The 15,077-nt window shown below is 39.9% G+C and overlaps 1 protein-coding gene across 2 annotated transcripts in view; it reads right to left on the reverse strand.

Annotated features, from left to right (window-relative positions):
* The window catches only part of LOC110462419 (cysteine-rich DPF motif domain-containing protein 1-like), a 91,353-nt gene that overhangs the window by 16,088 nt on the left and 60,188 nt on the right, over positions 1-15,077 (reverse strand). For both annotated transcript variants that reach the window (XM_021516367.1, XM_021516366.1), the window contains one exon: positions 2,179-2,357. In XM_021516367.1, coding sequence (XP_021372042.1) covers positions 2,344-2,357 — 14 coding nt within the window. In that variant the 3' untranslated portion in view covers positions 2,179-2,343. The remainder of the gene's footprint in view (positions 1-2,178; positions 2,358-15,077) is intronic.

Consider the following 15,077-nt stretch of genomic DNA (forward strand, 5'->3'; position numbering starts at 1 on the left):
ATTGTGAGATCAACCTTGACGGTAGTCTGTATGTCAGAACTTGACCACCAAATTGTGAGATCAACCTTGACTGTAGTCTGTATTTCAGTACTTGACTATAAAGTTGAAAGATCAACCTTGACTGTAGTCTGTGTGTCAGTACTTGACCACCAAGTTGTGAGATCAACCTTGACTGTAGTCTGTATTTCAGTACTTGACTTTAAAGTTGAAAGATCAACCTGGACTGTAGTCTTTGTGTCAGCTTGACTGTAGTCTGTGTGTCAGTACTTGACCACCAAGTTGTGAGATCAACCTTGACTGAAGTATGTATGTCAGAACCTGACCAGCAAGTTGTAGATCAACCTTGACTGTAGTCTGTATGTCAGAACTTGACCACGAAATTGTGAGATCAACCTTAACTGTAGTCTGTATGTCAGTACTTGACCACCAAGTTGTAAGATCAACCTTGACTGTAGTCTGTATTTCAGTACTTGACTATAAAGTTGAAAGATCAACCTGGACTGTAGTCTTTGTGTCAGTACTTGACCATCAAGTTGTGAGGTCATGTACTTGACCATCAAGTTGTGAGATCAACCTTAACTGTAGTCTGTATGTCAATACTTGACCATAAAGTTGTGAGATCAACTTTAACTGTAGTCTGTGTGTCAGTACTTGACCACCAAGTTGTGAGGGCAACCTTGACTGTAAGATTGATGTAAGTACTTGACCACCATGGTGTTGGATCAACATTGACCGTAGTCCGTATGTCAGTACATGACCATCAAGTTGTGAGATCAACCTTAACTGTAGTCTGTATGTCAATACTTGACCATAAAGTTGTGAGATCAACTTTAACTGTAGTCTGTGTGTCAGTACTTGACCATCAAGTTGTGAAATCAACCTGGACTGTAGTATTTGTGTCAGTACTTGACCATCAAGTTGTGAGGTCAACCTTGACTGTAAGACTGTTTGTAAGTACTTGACCACCAAGTTGTGAGGTCAACCTTGACTGTAAGATTGATGTAAGTACTTGACCACCATGGTGTGGGATCAACCTTGACCGTAGTCGGTATGTCAGTACGTGACCATCAAGTTGTGAGATCAACCTTAACTGTAGTCTGTATGTCAATACTTGACCATAAAGTTGTGAGATCAACTTTAACTGTAGGCTGTGTGTCAGTACTTGACTATAAAGTTGTAAGATCAACCTAGACTGTAGACTGTATGTCATTACTTGACAAAAGATCTTAACTATTCTAACACTCATTGCCTTCCACATAACATTTCTTTTATCTACGTGATGTATCTTTACATTTTCAGGTGATTATATGTGGTTAAATTTAGTTTTTATCTTGAAAAAGGTTTAAGGAAGAAACCCATACATTGATAAAAATGGCTTTTTAAAAAAGTATAGTTAATGTATAAAATCGCTGATAATTTTAGTGTATTTCATTTTCGCATACAATTATGAAAAATCAAATCATTTAATCAAATCTTGATAATATTCCACAAAGTAAAAAAGTGTTTGATGTGTGGTTGATAAAAACCTGTTCCACCTCACCAGGTATATTCAGACAAATCAGAGATATATATAAACATTTAAACGCCTTGTATACGTTTTTTAACCGGAGCAAAAAAGTCAAACTTCAAAGAAATATAAACAGATACAAACCAAGATGACATTTTACAGAGAAAAAATCTATATCTTCAAGAAACAATCACTTTACAGCACATTTTACAATCAAATCTTAAATCACATTATTGTCACTCTCTTTAGTGCTAAAACTGTTTTCCCTTGAACTTCTAACAAACCTTTAAGTAATGTTTCATAATTTAGAGAAACGAAATATCTTATAGAAATTTTGTCGAGAAATGCCATTTCCTATCAAACATCAATAGATACTGGGACATTTAATAGTGAATCGCTCAACACCAATAAAGATACTTGTTTTATCAGATTCGCTGTTCCATGGACTTCAAGGATGCATAAAAGTCATAATTTTAGATAAGTCTTGTTTGAAGGAAAGCCTTAAATCTCTTGAACACCTTGGACGCCCGCGTGATCATATAAAAACAATTATCATAAAATATTTGTCAGACTTTTCTAACTTCTATAATTCTCCACTTAACAGGCTGTAAATGCAAATAATGTCCCATTCGTGACGAGATGAGAGCTATAGCACAGCTCCTTATAAATACCTTTCAATGTTAAAACGGCCCGGCCCCTTCAATTCCTCTCATCTTTTCTTTCCCCAAATCCCTGCTCTGCCCATTAACGGTAGTTTGAATCCCAAATTAGCCGATGATGAATCTGCAGAAATCACCATTTCAAAGGTTCCAGTCACATCTCAGTCAGTTTGATGTTTACGTAAAATTTCCTGGGAAAATAGACAAGAAAAATCGTAAAAATTTCACATATACTCACCTTGGTAGACAGAAGACATATATTTCCCCCTAAAAGATGTGCTTCAATTGTACACCTGGTGTAACTGAGACACAGGTGGCTGGCTGAGGGGATAAAACTCCAGCACAACCCATTCAGGACAATATATTGAAGCTTTTACCATACCACAGCATACAGATGAGGTTTTTATTATCAATACAGACAAAACCACATAGCTGTTTAGTTGTATAATACCTTTGGCTACCTGTCCTCTATCCAGGTAAGTTGTTGATCTGTTGGCCAGAACACCCACCACTCATCCTACAAATCTACCAAGGTCAGAGAACTACCTTCAAGGTCAGACGATCTAACTGTAGCTACTCCAAACTTTTACTACAACTTTATAAAGGTATTAGAACTAAGTTAAAAGTTAAGACAGTGTGACTGGAGTCAACACACAACTCATACTACCAATCGAAAGTCATAGTACCTACTTCAAGGTCAAACAGCCTTACATATCAAGGTTTCAAGAATGTTCCCTAATTTAGGGGAAAACCTTAAGACTCTCCATGAGTAATCATTACAGAATTTTCCATAGATGAGAATTCTTTCTTAAATCCAATGGTAAAAATTTAACAGTGCCAGGAAGAAAAAGCTGATTAATTTGAGAATACAGGTAGATAAGCGTTGGCACCTACATGTACAGTCAAACCAAACACTTATAATTCTATTGTAATATTACTTCATTACTTTGTAGTGAAATGTTTCCTGTCTATTTGTTTAAGGAGTCTTTAGCTTTGCTATTTTTGTACCTGACATTCTTTAAAATTCAGACTCCAGGAATAATTAAAACATACAGTTTCACTGAGCGTATGGGCAGATTGGTTGAGTGGTTAACACTCTGGCCTTCCACGCAGGCGGCCAGGGTTCGATCCCTTAAGTCATCGTATGCATGGATATTCAGAGAAATTGTTTTTAACCTGACCACACAACTCCATGCTATTCTATAAAAGGTTGTTCTTTTACTATCACCATGCTGGCAAAAAAACAAAACAGTTTCCAATGCATAGTTAAAGTTTTGGCAGGCTACGAGGATCCTTAATTTTTGGGTTTTCGACTATTGGTTCAAGTAGTGTTTATGTCACACGAGTGTAAGTGTGGGTTTCTTCTTGTGTGAACAAATATGACAGTTTATTAAACATTCACATTGTGAACAGAGACAGTTCCCTTGCACTGTGGCGGTAACGCACACAGGCAATTCACATGCGACTAATCTAAGTCAAGGGTTGGTGTAGAGTGAATTAACTCACCTGGGCAGAGCCCAGGGTGAGGGTTTTCACATGCATGGACAGGGTCATAGGTCAAAGTGTCCCTCTCAGCCAATACTTGCACCCACCTCTCATACGTCACAATTATAACACAGGTACATTACCTGATACAGACATATATACCATTACACACGATACACAACACAAGTATTAACATGTGTACTCAAATTACATTGTATTTAAAATACATAATATAAAATACTAAACCTACTGGACAAACACTGTTAATAAGTTTGGCCACCGGTGTCCGTGACATTCTCCCCTGCAAAGGGAAATGACTCCTGGCATTAATCAAACTACAAACTACAAATTATAACCCTTAAGCTTAATCAAAATATCCATCTTGCCACCTTGGCCAGTATCCCCAGGTAACATAAACATGTACGTTATACACTTAAAAGAATCTCCCCACTGCCAGTGGAAACAATGCATTCCTGATATGAATATCAATCTTTTTAAAATAATTGAATGCGAGTTACAATTAAGCTACATAACTACATAATTTGATGGTAAACCCTAAGGTCAATACCCACCAGTAGCTGTAGAGATTGACCAATAGTTTCAAAATCAGTAGCAAGCTTTGTTCCCTATGACATTCTCCCACTGCTCCGACTTGCTATACAAAGACCTAGCTCAGCTGTAGAATCGGACAACACCAAGGTCCCCATGAGCCATTCTCCATATAAATTAGGAGGTTTACAGGCTCGTTTGGGCCTTACAGCTGCTGTGGATTCCGATCCTGTGTATGACCTACACTGCCTGCAGTGTTGGATTTTCCACAAACACCCTTATTCCCCTCCTCAGAGAATCCCCTGCACCAAAAGTGTTTGGTTGCACTGGCTGTCGCGTCTCAGCAGCAGTGTGTTTGGGCCTCCTAGCAGGAAAAATATACCTGGATGTTTGACTCCCATCCTCATCTGAGCTGGCAGAGTCAGTAATTGAGGAGAAACTCTCATCTAAGTCTATCTTGCTGATGATTTCGGGTTGTCTCCCTTGGTTCATGAGCACCTTCTTCCTTAGTCATGTCAATAGTTGGCACACAAAAGGGTTCCTTAGCCAATTTGTCAGCCAATTTTTGTTTGCCACGTATACCAACGTTCCTCATCAGAACCCGGTCACCAACCTCCAAGGTCCCTTCTCTAACCCCCCTATCGTACCTATCCTTGTACCACTTACTCTTCCTCCCGCTTTCAGCCGAGGCAGCTTAAATGTATGCAGAGTCTAACCGATGCTTAAGTTTCTGGGCGTAATTCTGTCGGCTCCCTACAGCCTCAGAACTGGTATTGATGCCTAAAAATGCATCTACACCAAGTCTTGGGTGCCAACCAAACATCAGGTAATGAGGAGAATATCCGGTTGTCTCATGCTTTGTTGCATTATAAGCATGTACAAGTGGAGCCACATAGGACTTCCAATTGGATTTATGTTCCTCCTCCATTAATATTGTACCTATCATTTTTAACAGGGCTTGGTTGAACCGTTCGACCATGGCATTGCCCATCGGATGGTAAGGGGTAGTTCTAGTTTTCTCGATCCACTCCAGCTATCTTGCAAAGTTCTTTAATAACTTTGCTTTCCAAATTCCTGCCCTGGTCACTGTGAATTCAGGCAGGAAAGCTGTAGTGGACAATAAAATGCTCATACAACACTCTGGCAGTGGTTCTCGCCAACTGGTTTCTGGTTGGAATTGCTTGGGAATAGCGGGTGAAATGGTCAGTAATAACCAGCATGTTCTTGTAGCCACCCTTTGACCTTTCCAAAGTCAAATAGTCAATGCAGAGTAGCTCCATTGGACGGGAACTTTGCATATTAACCAACTCTGCACTTGGGACAGCAGGAGTTTTTCTACGAACACACCTACCACAGCTTTCAACCCAACTATTTACCTCGGCATCAAGGCCTGGCCAGAAAAACCTATGCCTTGCCAACCAGCTTGTTCGGTCATGTCCCTGATGACCTACATCTTCATGCACTCCCCTGAGGACTTTCTTTCGATATCCCTTAGGAATAACTAGCTGCTGCACAGGATCACCGTCTACTGTGGTGTCTCTATCGAAGCACCCTTGTGTAGCCTCAGCAGCCGCCATTCCTGCATAAACCGACACACCTCCTCAGGTTCGTGTTGCATTAATTTTTTATCAGGTCGAATCCCCTCCCTGACAAACTCTATCACCCTCCTAAGATGTTTTTCTAAGGATTGGTGTTTTTCCCAATCCACACCAGAGAGTTTCACATTCCCTAATTCTAGGGTGTTGTTCTCCGGTTCTAGGGATGATGTATTTGAGAGTACTACAGTTTCTGCCAAAGGTAACTTCTCCCTAGTGGACAAACAAGCACAGGTAACTGCTCTCACTACATCTGGAAAAACTTCCTCTTGCCGATACGGTCGTCTTGACAACCCATCTGCATCCCCATTGAGACGGCCCGCTCTATAAACTTAGTTAAAGTTATAGTTTGAGAGTGAGGCTAACCACCTATGACTTGCTGCGTCCAGCTTCGCAGTGGTCGTCACATAGGTTAGAGGGTTGTTATCTGTATGTACCTCAAAAGTATTGCCATATAGGTAATCATGGAACTTGCCAGTGAGTGCCCATTTGAGACAAAGAAATTCCAACTTATGAGCTGGGTAGTTCTTTTCACTGGGACGTAAACCTCTACTGGCATATGCTATTACCCTTTCATGGCTACCTTGATTCTGGTACAGCACAGCTCCCAAACCTTCCACAGAGGCATCTGTATTAACAATGAAAGGCTTAGCAAAGTCTGCATATGCTAACACTGGTGGAGACGTAGAAAACTAACAATGGTGTCAAAAGCCTTCTGCTGACTGTCTCCCCATACCCAAGGAATGTTTTTCTTTGGTCCCTTCACAGTTTTGTGGGTACAGTGTCCCACAAAAAGATCATTTAAAGGTTTATGACTTTTGCATAATCCTTGATGAACCTCCTGGAGTACCCTGTGAACCCTAGAAAGGAGCGTAGCGTTTTAACATGGACAGGTTCGGGCCATGCCTTCAACGCTTCAAGTATTTCTGGGTCATTTTGAATTCCTTTCTCAGAAACAATGTGCCCCAAATAGCACACTTGAGACTTAAATAATTCACATTTGGAGGGTTTCAGCTTTAAGCCATGTTTTTCTAGCCGTTCAAACACACCCTCCAACCTTTTGTGGTGCTCCTCAAAGGTGTCAGAAAAAATGAGAATGTCATCTAAGAAGTTTAAACATTCCTTTAGATGGCTTTCTCCCATGCAGGCTTGCATCAATCAAAGTCGCTGGTACATCAGTTAAACCAAATGCCATGCGGTTACATTCAAAGAAACCTAGCGGGCCCACAGAAAAGGCTGTTCTGGCCTTGTCCTCTTCTTTGATCTCGACCTGCCAGTAACCAGACCTCAGGTCCAGTTTACTGAAGTATTTGGATCCAATAAGGGAGTCCATGGTTTCCTCCACCCTAGGAAGAGTATAGGCGTCCTTAATGGTTTTCCTATTGAGCTTACGCAGATCTATGCAAAACCTCAGGGATCCATCTTTTTTCCGAACAAGGATGCCGTTCGAGCAGTAGGGGCTGTGAGACTCTCTGATAACATCAGTCTAACATTTCCTTAAGATGTTGCCTCACCTCCTCATACATCCCTGGTGGAATGCAACTGTATGGTTCCCTAAATGGAACCTCATCCGAGAATTTTATCTCGTGTTTCACCAGGTCTGTTTTCCCCAGATCTGGAAAAGATCTAGAAAAGATATGCTGCCACTTACCCAGTATCTGGTAAGCTCTCTCCAACTGTTCAGCAGAGAGGTTGTCCTTGTTTATAGCTACCCCCAATTTATCCCACCACTCCCCCTCAACCTTATCCTTGGAGGATTTGGTGTCATTTTTCTCAGAGGGTGCCGGAGACCATCTGTCCATTACCTTCACATCAGTGAGAGTACACAAAGTTGATTTAGGTGAGATAGTAACAGCCTCAGTAGACAGATTGCAGATCCGGACTGGTATCCTTTTGAGTCTACCAGGTGCACATTCTAGTGACACTACCCTTGGACATACCACCAGGTTCCCAGATTGGAGTGAACTGCCTTGTTCTGTTACAGATGTACTATGTTCCCCTATTTTACGCACCAAGCCTTGGACAGTCTTTACCTGGTTAGGACCTATAGACATTGGATAAGTATTGGCAGATTTCACCATCATGGGATTGTTGACACACTAACTGTCAACAGCAGACTGCCAAGCTTCTGGAAAAGTAGCACCAGAGCTAGTCTGTTGTATATCCCTAAACCTACGTATGATGTTTGTACCAACAATAACAGGAACCTCTCTGTTGTATTTGGTCATCAGTATTACCAATATAGTACACCAAACTCACAATCAGATAGAAATGGAATGGTAATATCTGCCTCAATATATCCTAAGTATGGTAACTTAGAACCACCTGCACCAAATACCTGGAGATCAAAATCTTTGACATCCATAAGTACTGGCCATGGGTTCAGAGATTTGCAACACTCCTCTGAAATACAAGTGATCATAGAGCCACTATCTATGAGAGCAGAATGTACCCTTCCCCCTATTATGGTCTGGTCTACGTTTGTACCACCAACCATTTGATCATACAGTGTACTGCCTGAAATGGTATTGTTACTTGGGCTTGCCCTACCTTCACCTTCCCCCATTAGCCCTACAAAAGGGGAGGTTACTCTTTTGGTTCCAACACACCTGCTGAGGGCTGTTTCTGGGGGTTGCCATTTGTTTGTTTTTGGTAAGTATAGCTGCGTCCAGCCTTTCCCTTGTTGTGGTATGCCCCCGACTTACCATTTCCCTCCAGCCTTTTTTCAAGAGTCTTGATTTTGCACCGTATTTGGACCGTATCATGTCCTCCCTGGCTGAGGATCTTACATGTTCACTACTGATGGCTAGCTGCAACAATGCTTCCAGCCAGCACCCAAATGCAGTGACAGATTCAACTTCCTTTTGCGTAGCAGAGTAAAACTGCTGCAATACAACTTCATACGAGGCCACATTACCAAAGAGGGTATTCAACTTATTGAGAATTTCCCTTAAAGTTGCTTGTGGGCCTAATGGTATAAGCGTCTGACGAGCAATACCCCGAAGTGATTTTCGTATAGCCTGTAGCACCAGCTGCTCTGACGGGGTGCTGTCAGATGCTAAATACTTGACCTCATATCGCCATCCCTCATATGTAGTTTCACCTTGCTGATGTGTCTCATCTCCAGCAAATGAGGAGATCTTAGGCACTTGAGGCAAAAGGTGCATATCCTGTTTCCGTGGCGCAGGAAGGACAGGAAATTTATATCCTGCTTCTAGCCCCCCTGACTGGGAATAACTAGGATTAGGTAACCGTGAAGGTAAAGGAGTACTAGTATTTCCCCCATCTCCCTGGTCTGTAAAATCTAACCCAAAACGAGGATAGCGTGGTAAACTTCGGTAATCCCCACTCAAGAGCTCAGCACTATCACGTGCCTGTGGCTTAGGGGTTGTGACAGAACCTGGATCTTTTTGACTCAACATGCTATCATACTCCACCTTGGTGAACAGAACATAGTCACTATTCTGGTGCAAAAGGCTTGCCATGAGGTCATAGTCTGCCTGCTCCAGGATGGGACCTTCTTCTTCTGTCGGTTTTGAGTCTGCCATTTCAGACTAAATACAAATATATAACCGATAAAATGAGCAGCAATATATCTAGTATCCAGATGATTGGGACAATCCCTACCTAACAAGGAATACAAGACAACTGCTCAGTATATATATATACAGATAGAAAAATATGAATTGCAAGGCTGATAAATGTATACTTATGTATGTTCTGCAAGAAAAACAAATGTATGTATTATATCTACACACGGTATTGACAAATAGAAATTACAAGTCTTTTCATCCAACACCTAGCTAGTAGAGAACTAGGGTGGATGCCATCCTTGTACAGACTAAAATTCAACGAGATCCTGGACTTTTCCTGGTTTTTCGGCCTCCTGTACCTGACTAAATCTAACCTTAGGTGAGGCGAACTCACCGAGTGTCTATTATTGACTTCAGTCAGGAAATTATTCAACCCCAACACTCTCTCATTCAGTATGAGATCATGTGGTTGAAATGATTCAGAATTTTGGATGCCCCTTGGATTTATTCCACTCGTGTATAGAGTATGAGGGGATCTCCAAAAATATCAGCTGTACAGTGGGATATCGGGACACTAACGAAATGTACCTGTCAATTACAGACTTCAGATCTGAACTTGCCAGTCTCTTGTCTAGGATCAATAAATTTTCCCTCTTTCTGTGTTAGGTCACATCTACCCAGCCAAACATATAGAACAGTCTCTGGAAAAGAACTAACCCTTACTGGAAGTTCAGTTTCTAACCAGTCAAGAAAATGTACAAACCTACCACCTGGTTGACAATGAAATTCAATGTTACAATTGAAATTCTGTAACAAATCAACATGCCTTTTCAGGTAGAATCCCTTACTACTCGTAAGCAATATAGTTTTTTTTCTTATGACTACATGCAGTATAGGTCTATCAATAAATGTCTGAAGTTTACTACAACTCATAACTATCAACACATGAAGAGTATAATGTACCTAACAATATATACACAGCTAGTCCTACAGTCCTACAAACAAGGTTAATTGACAATATGACACCTATACGGTTTTAGACTATATAAGTAAAATTCAATACTATATGCGCTGACACAGAACAGATACAACTTTAAAAACCCATCATTTTCTCGCAGCCTCTTCCAAATCACATTCCGCTACTGTGCAGTGTTAAAGGGTTGGAACAGTGTTAACTGGGAAGCAAGCATGCAAGCAATGCTATTGATACATCATATTTCAGCAATCAATTATATAGTTATTACCCTATCTTTATTTTATCACAGGGTGAATTTAAATTAATTTCAATCAAATTTAACTTTTAATAACTGAAACAGTTTATCCAGTAAATAATCCAATTTACTTGCTATAAATTGTATCCTATTTTACAAATATTTAAATCCAAGATTGATGATTTTAGGTCTACTGTTTAGTACTATTTGATGCCTTCATTCAGATAATATAGAATCACAGTTCAGCTTCAGTTTACAATATCAACAAGTGAAAATACATCATACATGAAACAGATACATGGTAGATACAAGATCAGCCGACTAAGCTCAGAACCCAGGAATTATTTGAACATACAGTTTCACTGATGACAAATTAGTCCCTGATACTGACAAAGCTAACATATTGTTAACACAAATATCATAAACGTATAATTTTGTGAAAAGCACCATATCAGACGTTAATTTTTATGCCTCTATGGGCAATCCGGGTAATCTGGGACAGACAGGTAATCTCGGACAATTCACAATATAGCTGTACTAAACTTGAGGCTTTCTCGTTGTTTGTTGTGCGTTTGTAACATTTTGAAGCATTTCATTGACTGTGATTATCGGAGATTCCATTAATCTAAATTTAGTTTTAAGGGACAAACTGAAAACACAAATAAACCTGGACCAAAGTTGACTTTCCGGGATCATGTGATCAAAGTTTCTTTGACCGAGATCTTTTGAAGGTGACCATAAGAATAAGCACTCCCACAATAACCTTATACAGAGGTAAGTTCTTGATGTATGAGAATAAAAATTTAATATTTTGAAATGTAGAAACATATTTTTTATTGATTTATATCAACAAATTATAAAAAAATAAAAAACTTTAAGTAAATATTACAACCTGTTTGACTGTCTGACTTTATCCGACAGTATTTCGGAATCGGCATTTAATTTCGGACAGTGAATAATTCTTTTGCTTTTCCAATGGAAGTTATTAATTTTGTAGTCTTAACTAAATGCATTTCATATACAAATGTACAAGTCATTCAGTAATTAATATAAGAGTCTTTCACACCTAAGGGAGCAAAAAGTGCTATATGTAAGTCTGTATAATTGATAGATGATCAGTTAACATGGATATCTGATTACCTTTTATGACTCATGTTTTGTGTAGAATTTTGGAGTTTTGTGTGAATTTTAAATGTGTTAGATTGTCAAAATTCTATCAAATTTACTAAAATAAATGTGTGTGCAAAATATGAAATTGATGACTGTGTGCTAAATTGGTGTGCTAGAGGTTAATGTTAAGTAAGTGAAATGAGAATTGTTTGGTGCTGACTCTGAATAGCACATGTACATCAGGGGCTATAACTTCTTCATAACTTATTATTTTATTTCCACCAAACTTTATCATTTTACTCGGTAATGTATATACTTTCAAAAACTGACTTTATTTCAACATATTAAAATGTTAAGTTTTCCTTTAATCAGCAGGGTTGTCGATAAGGAAGGCAGTAGCAAAATATGGGGTCCTCGTATCGATGCTGGCTGACAATGTTACTAAGGCCCTGCCCTTCCAGAATCAGTAAAACAGAAGATTGTAGATTCATTAAAACAGGCGGCAAGACAGGGGATCGGAATGAGTAGAAAACAGCTTCTGTAAAGAACGGGGCAGATTTGAAGGCGACTGAATGCCACTCCATTCAAAAGACTAACACCTTCAAAAGATTGGTGGGAGGGTTAAAAGATGAGACACCCGGAACTGTTGATCAGATGCTTGGTAAAAACAGGCATCGGCAAGGGCATCAATGTTGAACCCAGTAGTTGTGTCTAAATACATGGACGACCTGGGAAGTTTTCTTCTTAAATTAGGTATAAGTGGAAAGCCCAAACAAAAATGGAACTGCGATGAAACGGGTAGGTTTATTGCCGAAAAATCTTCAAGAAATGTGCTTGGCCGTACCAGCAATAACCGTACTTATGTGATCATAAAAGCATGCATCAAATTGCTGCCGAACAGTAAATGTCTCCAATGTTTAGTGTTTTAACACGGAAGCAGCGCCCGGGCTGATTAGCAAAAAAATTGGCTTAGGAGAAGGCACTTTCACAAACTGATATCATCAGTAGATTCAGAGCCTGTGAAATATATTCGTTTGATCCCGTGGCTTTTTCGCTGATGGCACCAATGGACCCCAGTCGCCCGTCTCATGTCCCATTAACTGCCTCTTTTGGTCCACAGCTACCATCTATCTCCTCTGTTGTCACTGTTCAAATCACTACCAGCACTGCATCGGACGCGTTACCATATGTCGAGGGGACTACCGCTTTCGGAACGCTACCATCAATCTACACCCTTGTTGCCACCGTTCAATCTCAACGAAATGTGCATGTACACCGTGTTGTCATTTCTGTATTGGGTATCAAGCATTTTCAATACTGTAGTGTAAATTATAGTAACAACTGGTAAACAATAGTACACATGCACGACCCAATATCAAAATTTTACTGGGAAATGTGTCATCACATGTACTTCAGGAATATTTATGCTTCCAATACAAAGTGCCGACATACAGGAAGACACTGACATGAGACCAGACGACTTCAAGAAGGTCATATATGAAACACATGGAATGCAGAATGATGTGATATGTGTACTGACCTCGCATGTGCATATCACATGCTTACACGAGTTCACAAGCTCGAGGTTGTTACAATTTTCGCTGTCGAGCGAGTTTCAGTCTGTTGATTAAATAATTTTTACAAATGTAGTGCACTTACTCTGTGAAAATAATGTTTTGTAAAATATCAAGATCCCTATATGAAAACACATGTGTGGGTGTACGTGAAAACGGCATACCATGCGATAGCCTCTTGGCACATGTACCCGACAATATACTGTGCACTAACGGGCTGTGGAATGATGTCCAAAGTGTACATGACTAAGAGTAATTTGGTTTCATAAAAAAACAATAAATTGACAATTTTATCCTAAATTGTATCCCTCTGCAAAAAAGTTCCGATTTTTTTCAAGGAACACAACTTTCACAGGATCAAAGTGATTGTAAAATGTAAAATAAATTAATTATAAAGTCATTGTGTATATTTTCTTCAATTTCCCACTCTTGATGTATGCATCTCTGTGTCCTTTTTGCTTTTAGCTTGTAGAAAATCACTTTAATCCATACAATTTCAATAAAAAATACTTTGTGTTACATGTTTTATATATTTTGCAATAAATAAAATATTTGTAGAGATAATTAGCAATTCTTATTTTCCTGTTTTTATTGTTGTTATTATTCTGAACAATATGCCACACACCAAAACAAGAGGCTCAGAGGGCCTGTATTGCTCACCTGGATAATAAAGCAACCATCTGAAATTATTCCTTTACAAAAATTCCCTCCAATGGTACTGAAGGATTTTAAAGATTCAAACCTCAAATTCCCCTTTTGGGCCCCGCAACTCTGCATCCATAAGGGCCACACCCTCCATTTATACAAAATCTACTCCCATTTGCCCAAGGATGCTCCAGTCCAAATTTGAATAAAATCCCTCCAATGGTAAAGATCGACGGAGAAGGATTTTAAAGATTTAACCCTTAAATTCCACTATTGGGCCCCGCAACTCTGCACCCAGAAAGGCCACATCCTTTGTTTATATAAAAATTTAGTCCCCATTGCCAAAAGATACTCCAGCCCAATTTGGATAAAATCCCACAATTGTTACAGAAGAAGAAGATTTTGAAGATTTAAACCTCCAATTCTCCTTTTGATCCCTGCCCCTTTGTCCCCAGGGGGCCACACTCACCATTTATACAAAATTGAGTCTCCTTGTCCCAAGGATGCTCCAGACCGAATTGAGATAAAATCCTTAAACTACTATGGTAGTAGAAGGATTTTCAAGGTTTTACCTGTTTCCCCTATAGGGCCCCGACTCTCTGACCCCAGGGGGGCCACACCCACCATTTTTACAAAATTGAGTCCCCTTGGCCGAAGGATGTTCCAGACCAAATTGAGATAAAATCCCTTAATCACTTTAGTTACGCTAGGAGAAGGATTTTAAAGGTTTTACCTCTATTTCCCCTATGGCCATGCCTCTCTGACCCCACCTGCTGTTTATGCAAAATTGAGTCCCCTTGGCCGAAGGATGTTCCAGACCAAATTGAGGAAAAATCCCTTAATCCCTATGGTAGCTAGGAGAAGGATTTTAAAGGTTTTACCTCTATTGGGCCATGCCTCTCTGACCCCACCTGCTGTTTATGCAAAATTGAGTCCCCTTGGCCGAAGGATGTTCCAGACCAAATTGAGATAAAATCCCTTAATCCCTATGGTAGCTAGGAGAAGGATTTTAAAGGTTTTACCTCTATTTCCCCTATGGCCATGCCTCTCTGACCCCACCTGCTGTTTATGCAAAATTGAGAGCCCTTTGCTTAAGGATGCACCAGGCCAAATTTAGTCAAGATCTACAGGGCTGTTCAGGACTAGTAGTGTTTTAAAGGAAAAGTTGACGGATGGATGGACGACGGACGACGGATGCTGCGGTATGGT

The sequence above is a fragment of the Mizuhopecten yessoensis genome, unplaced genomic scaffold (genome assembly GCF_002113885.1).
Source record: "Mizuhopecten yessoensis strain PY_sf001 unplaced genomic scaffold, ASM211388v2 scaffold10795, whole genome shotgun sequence".
In the NCBI taxonomy this organism is placed as follows: Eukaryota; Metazoa; Mollusca; class Bivalvia; order Pectinida; family Pectinidae; genus Mizuhopecten; species Mizuhopecten yessoensis.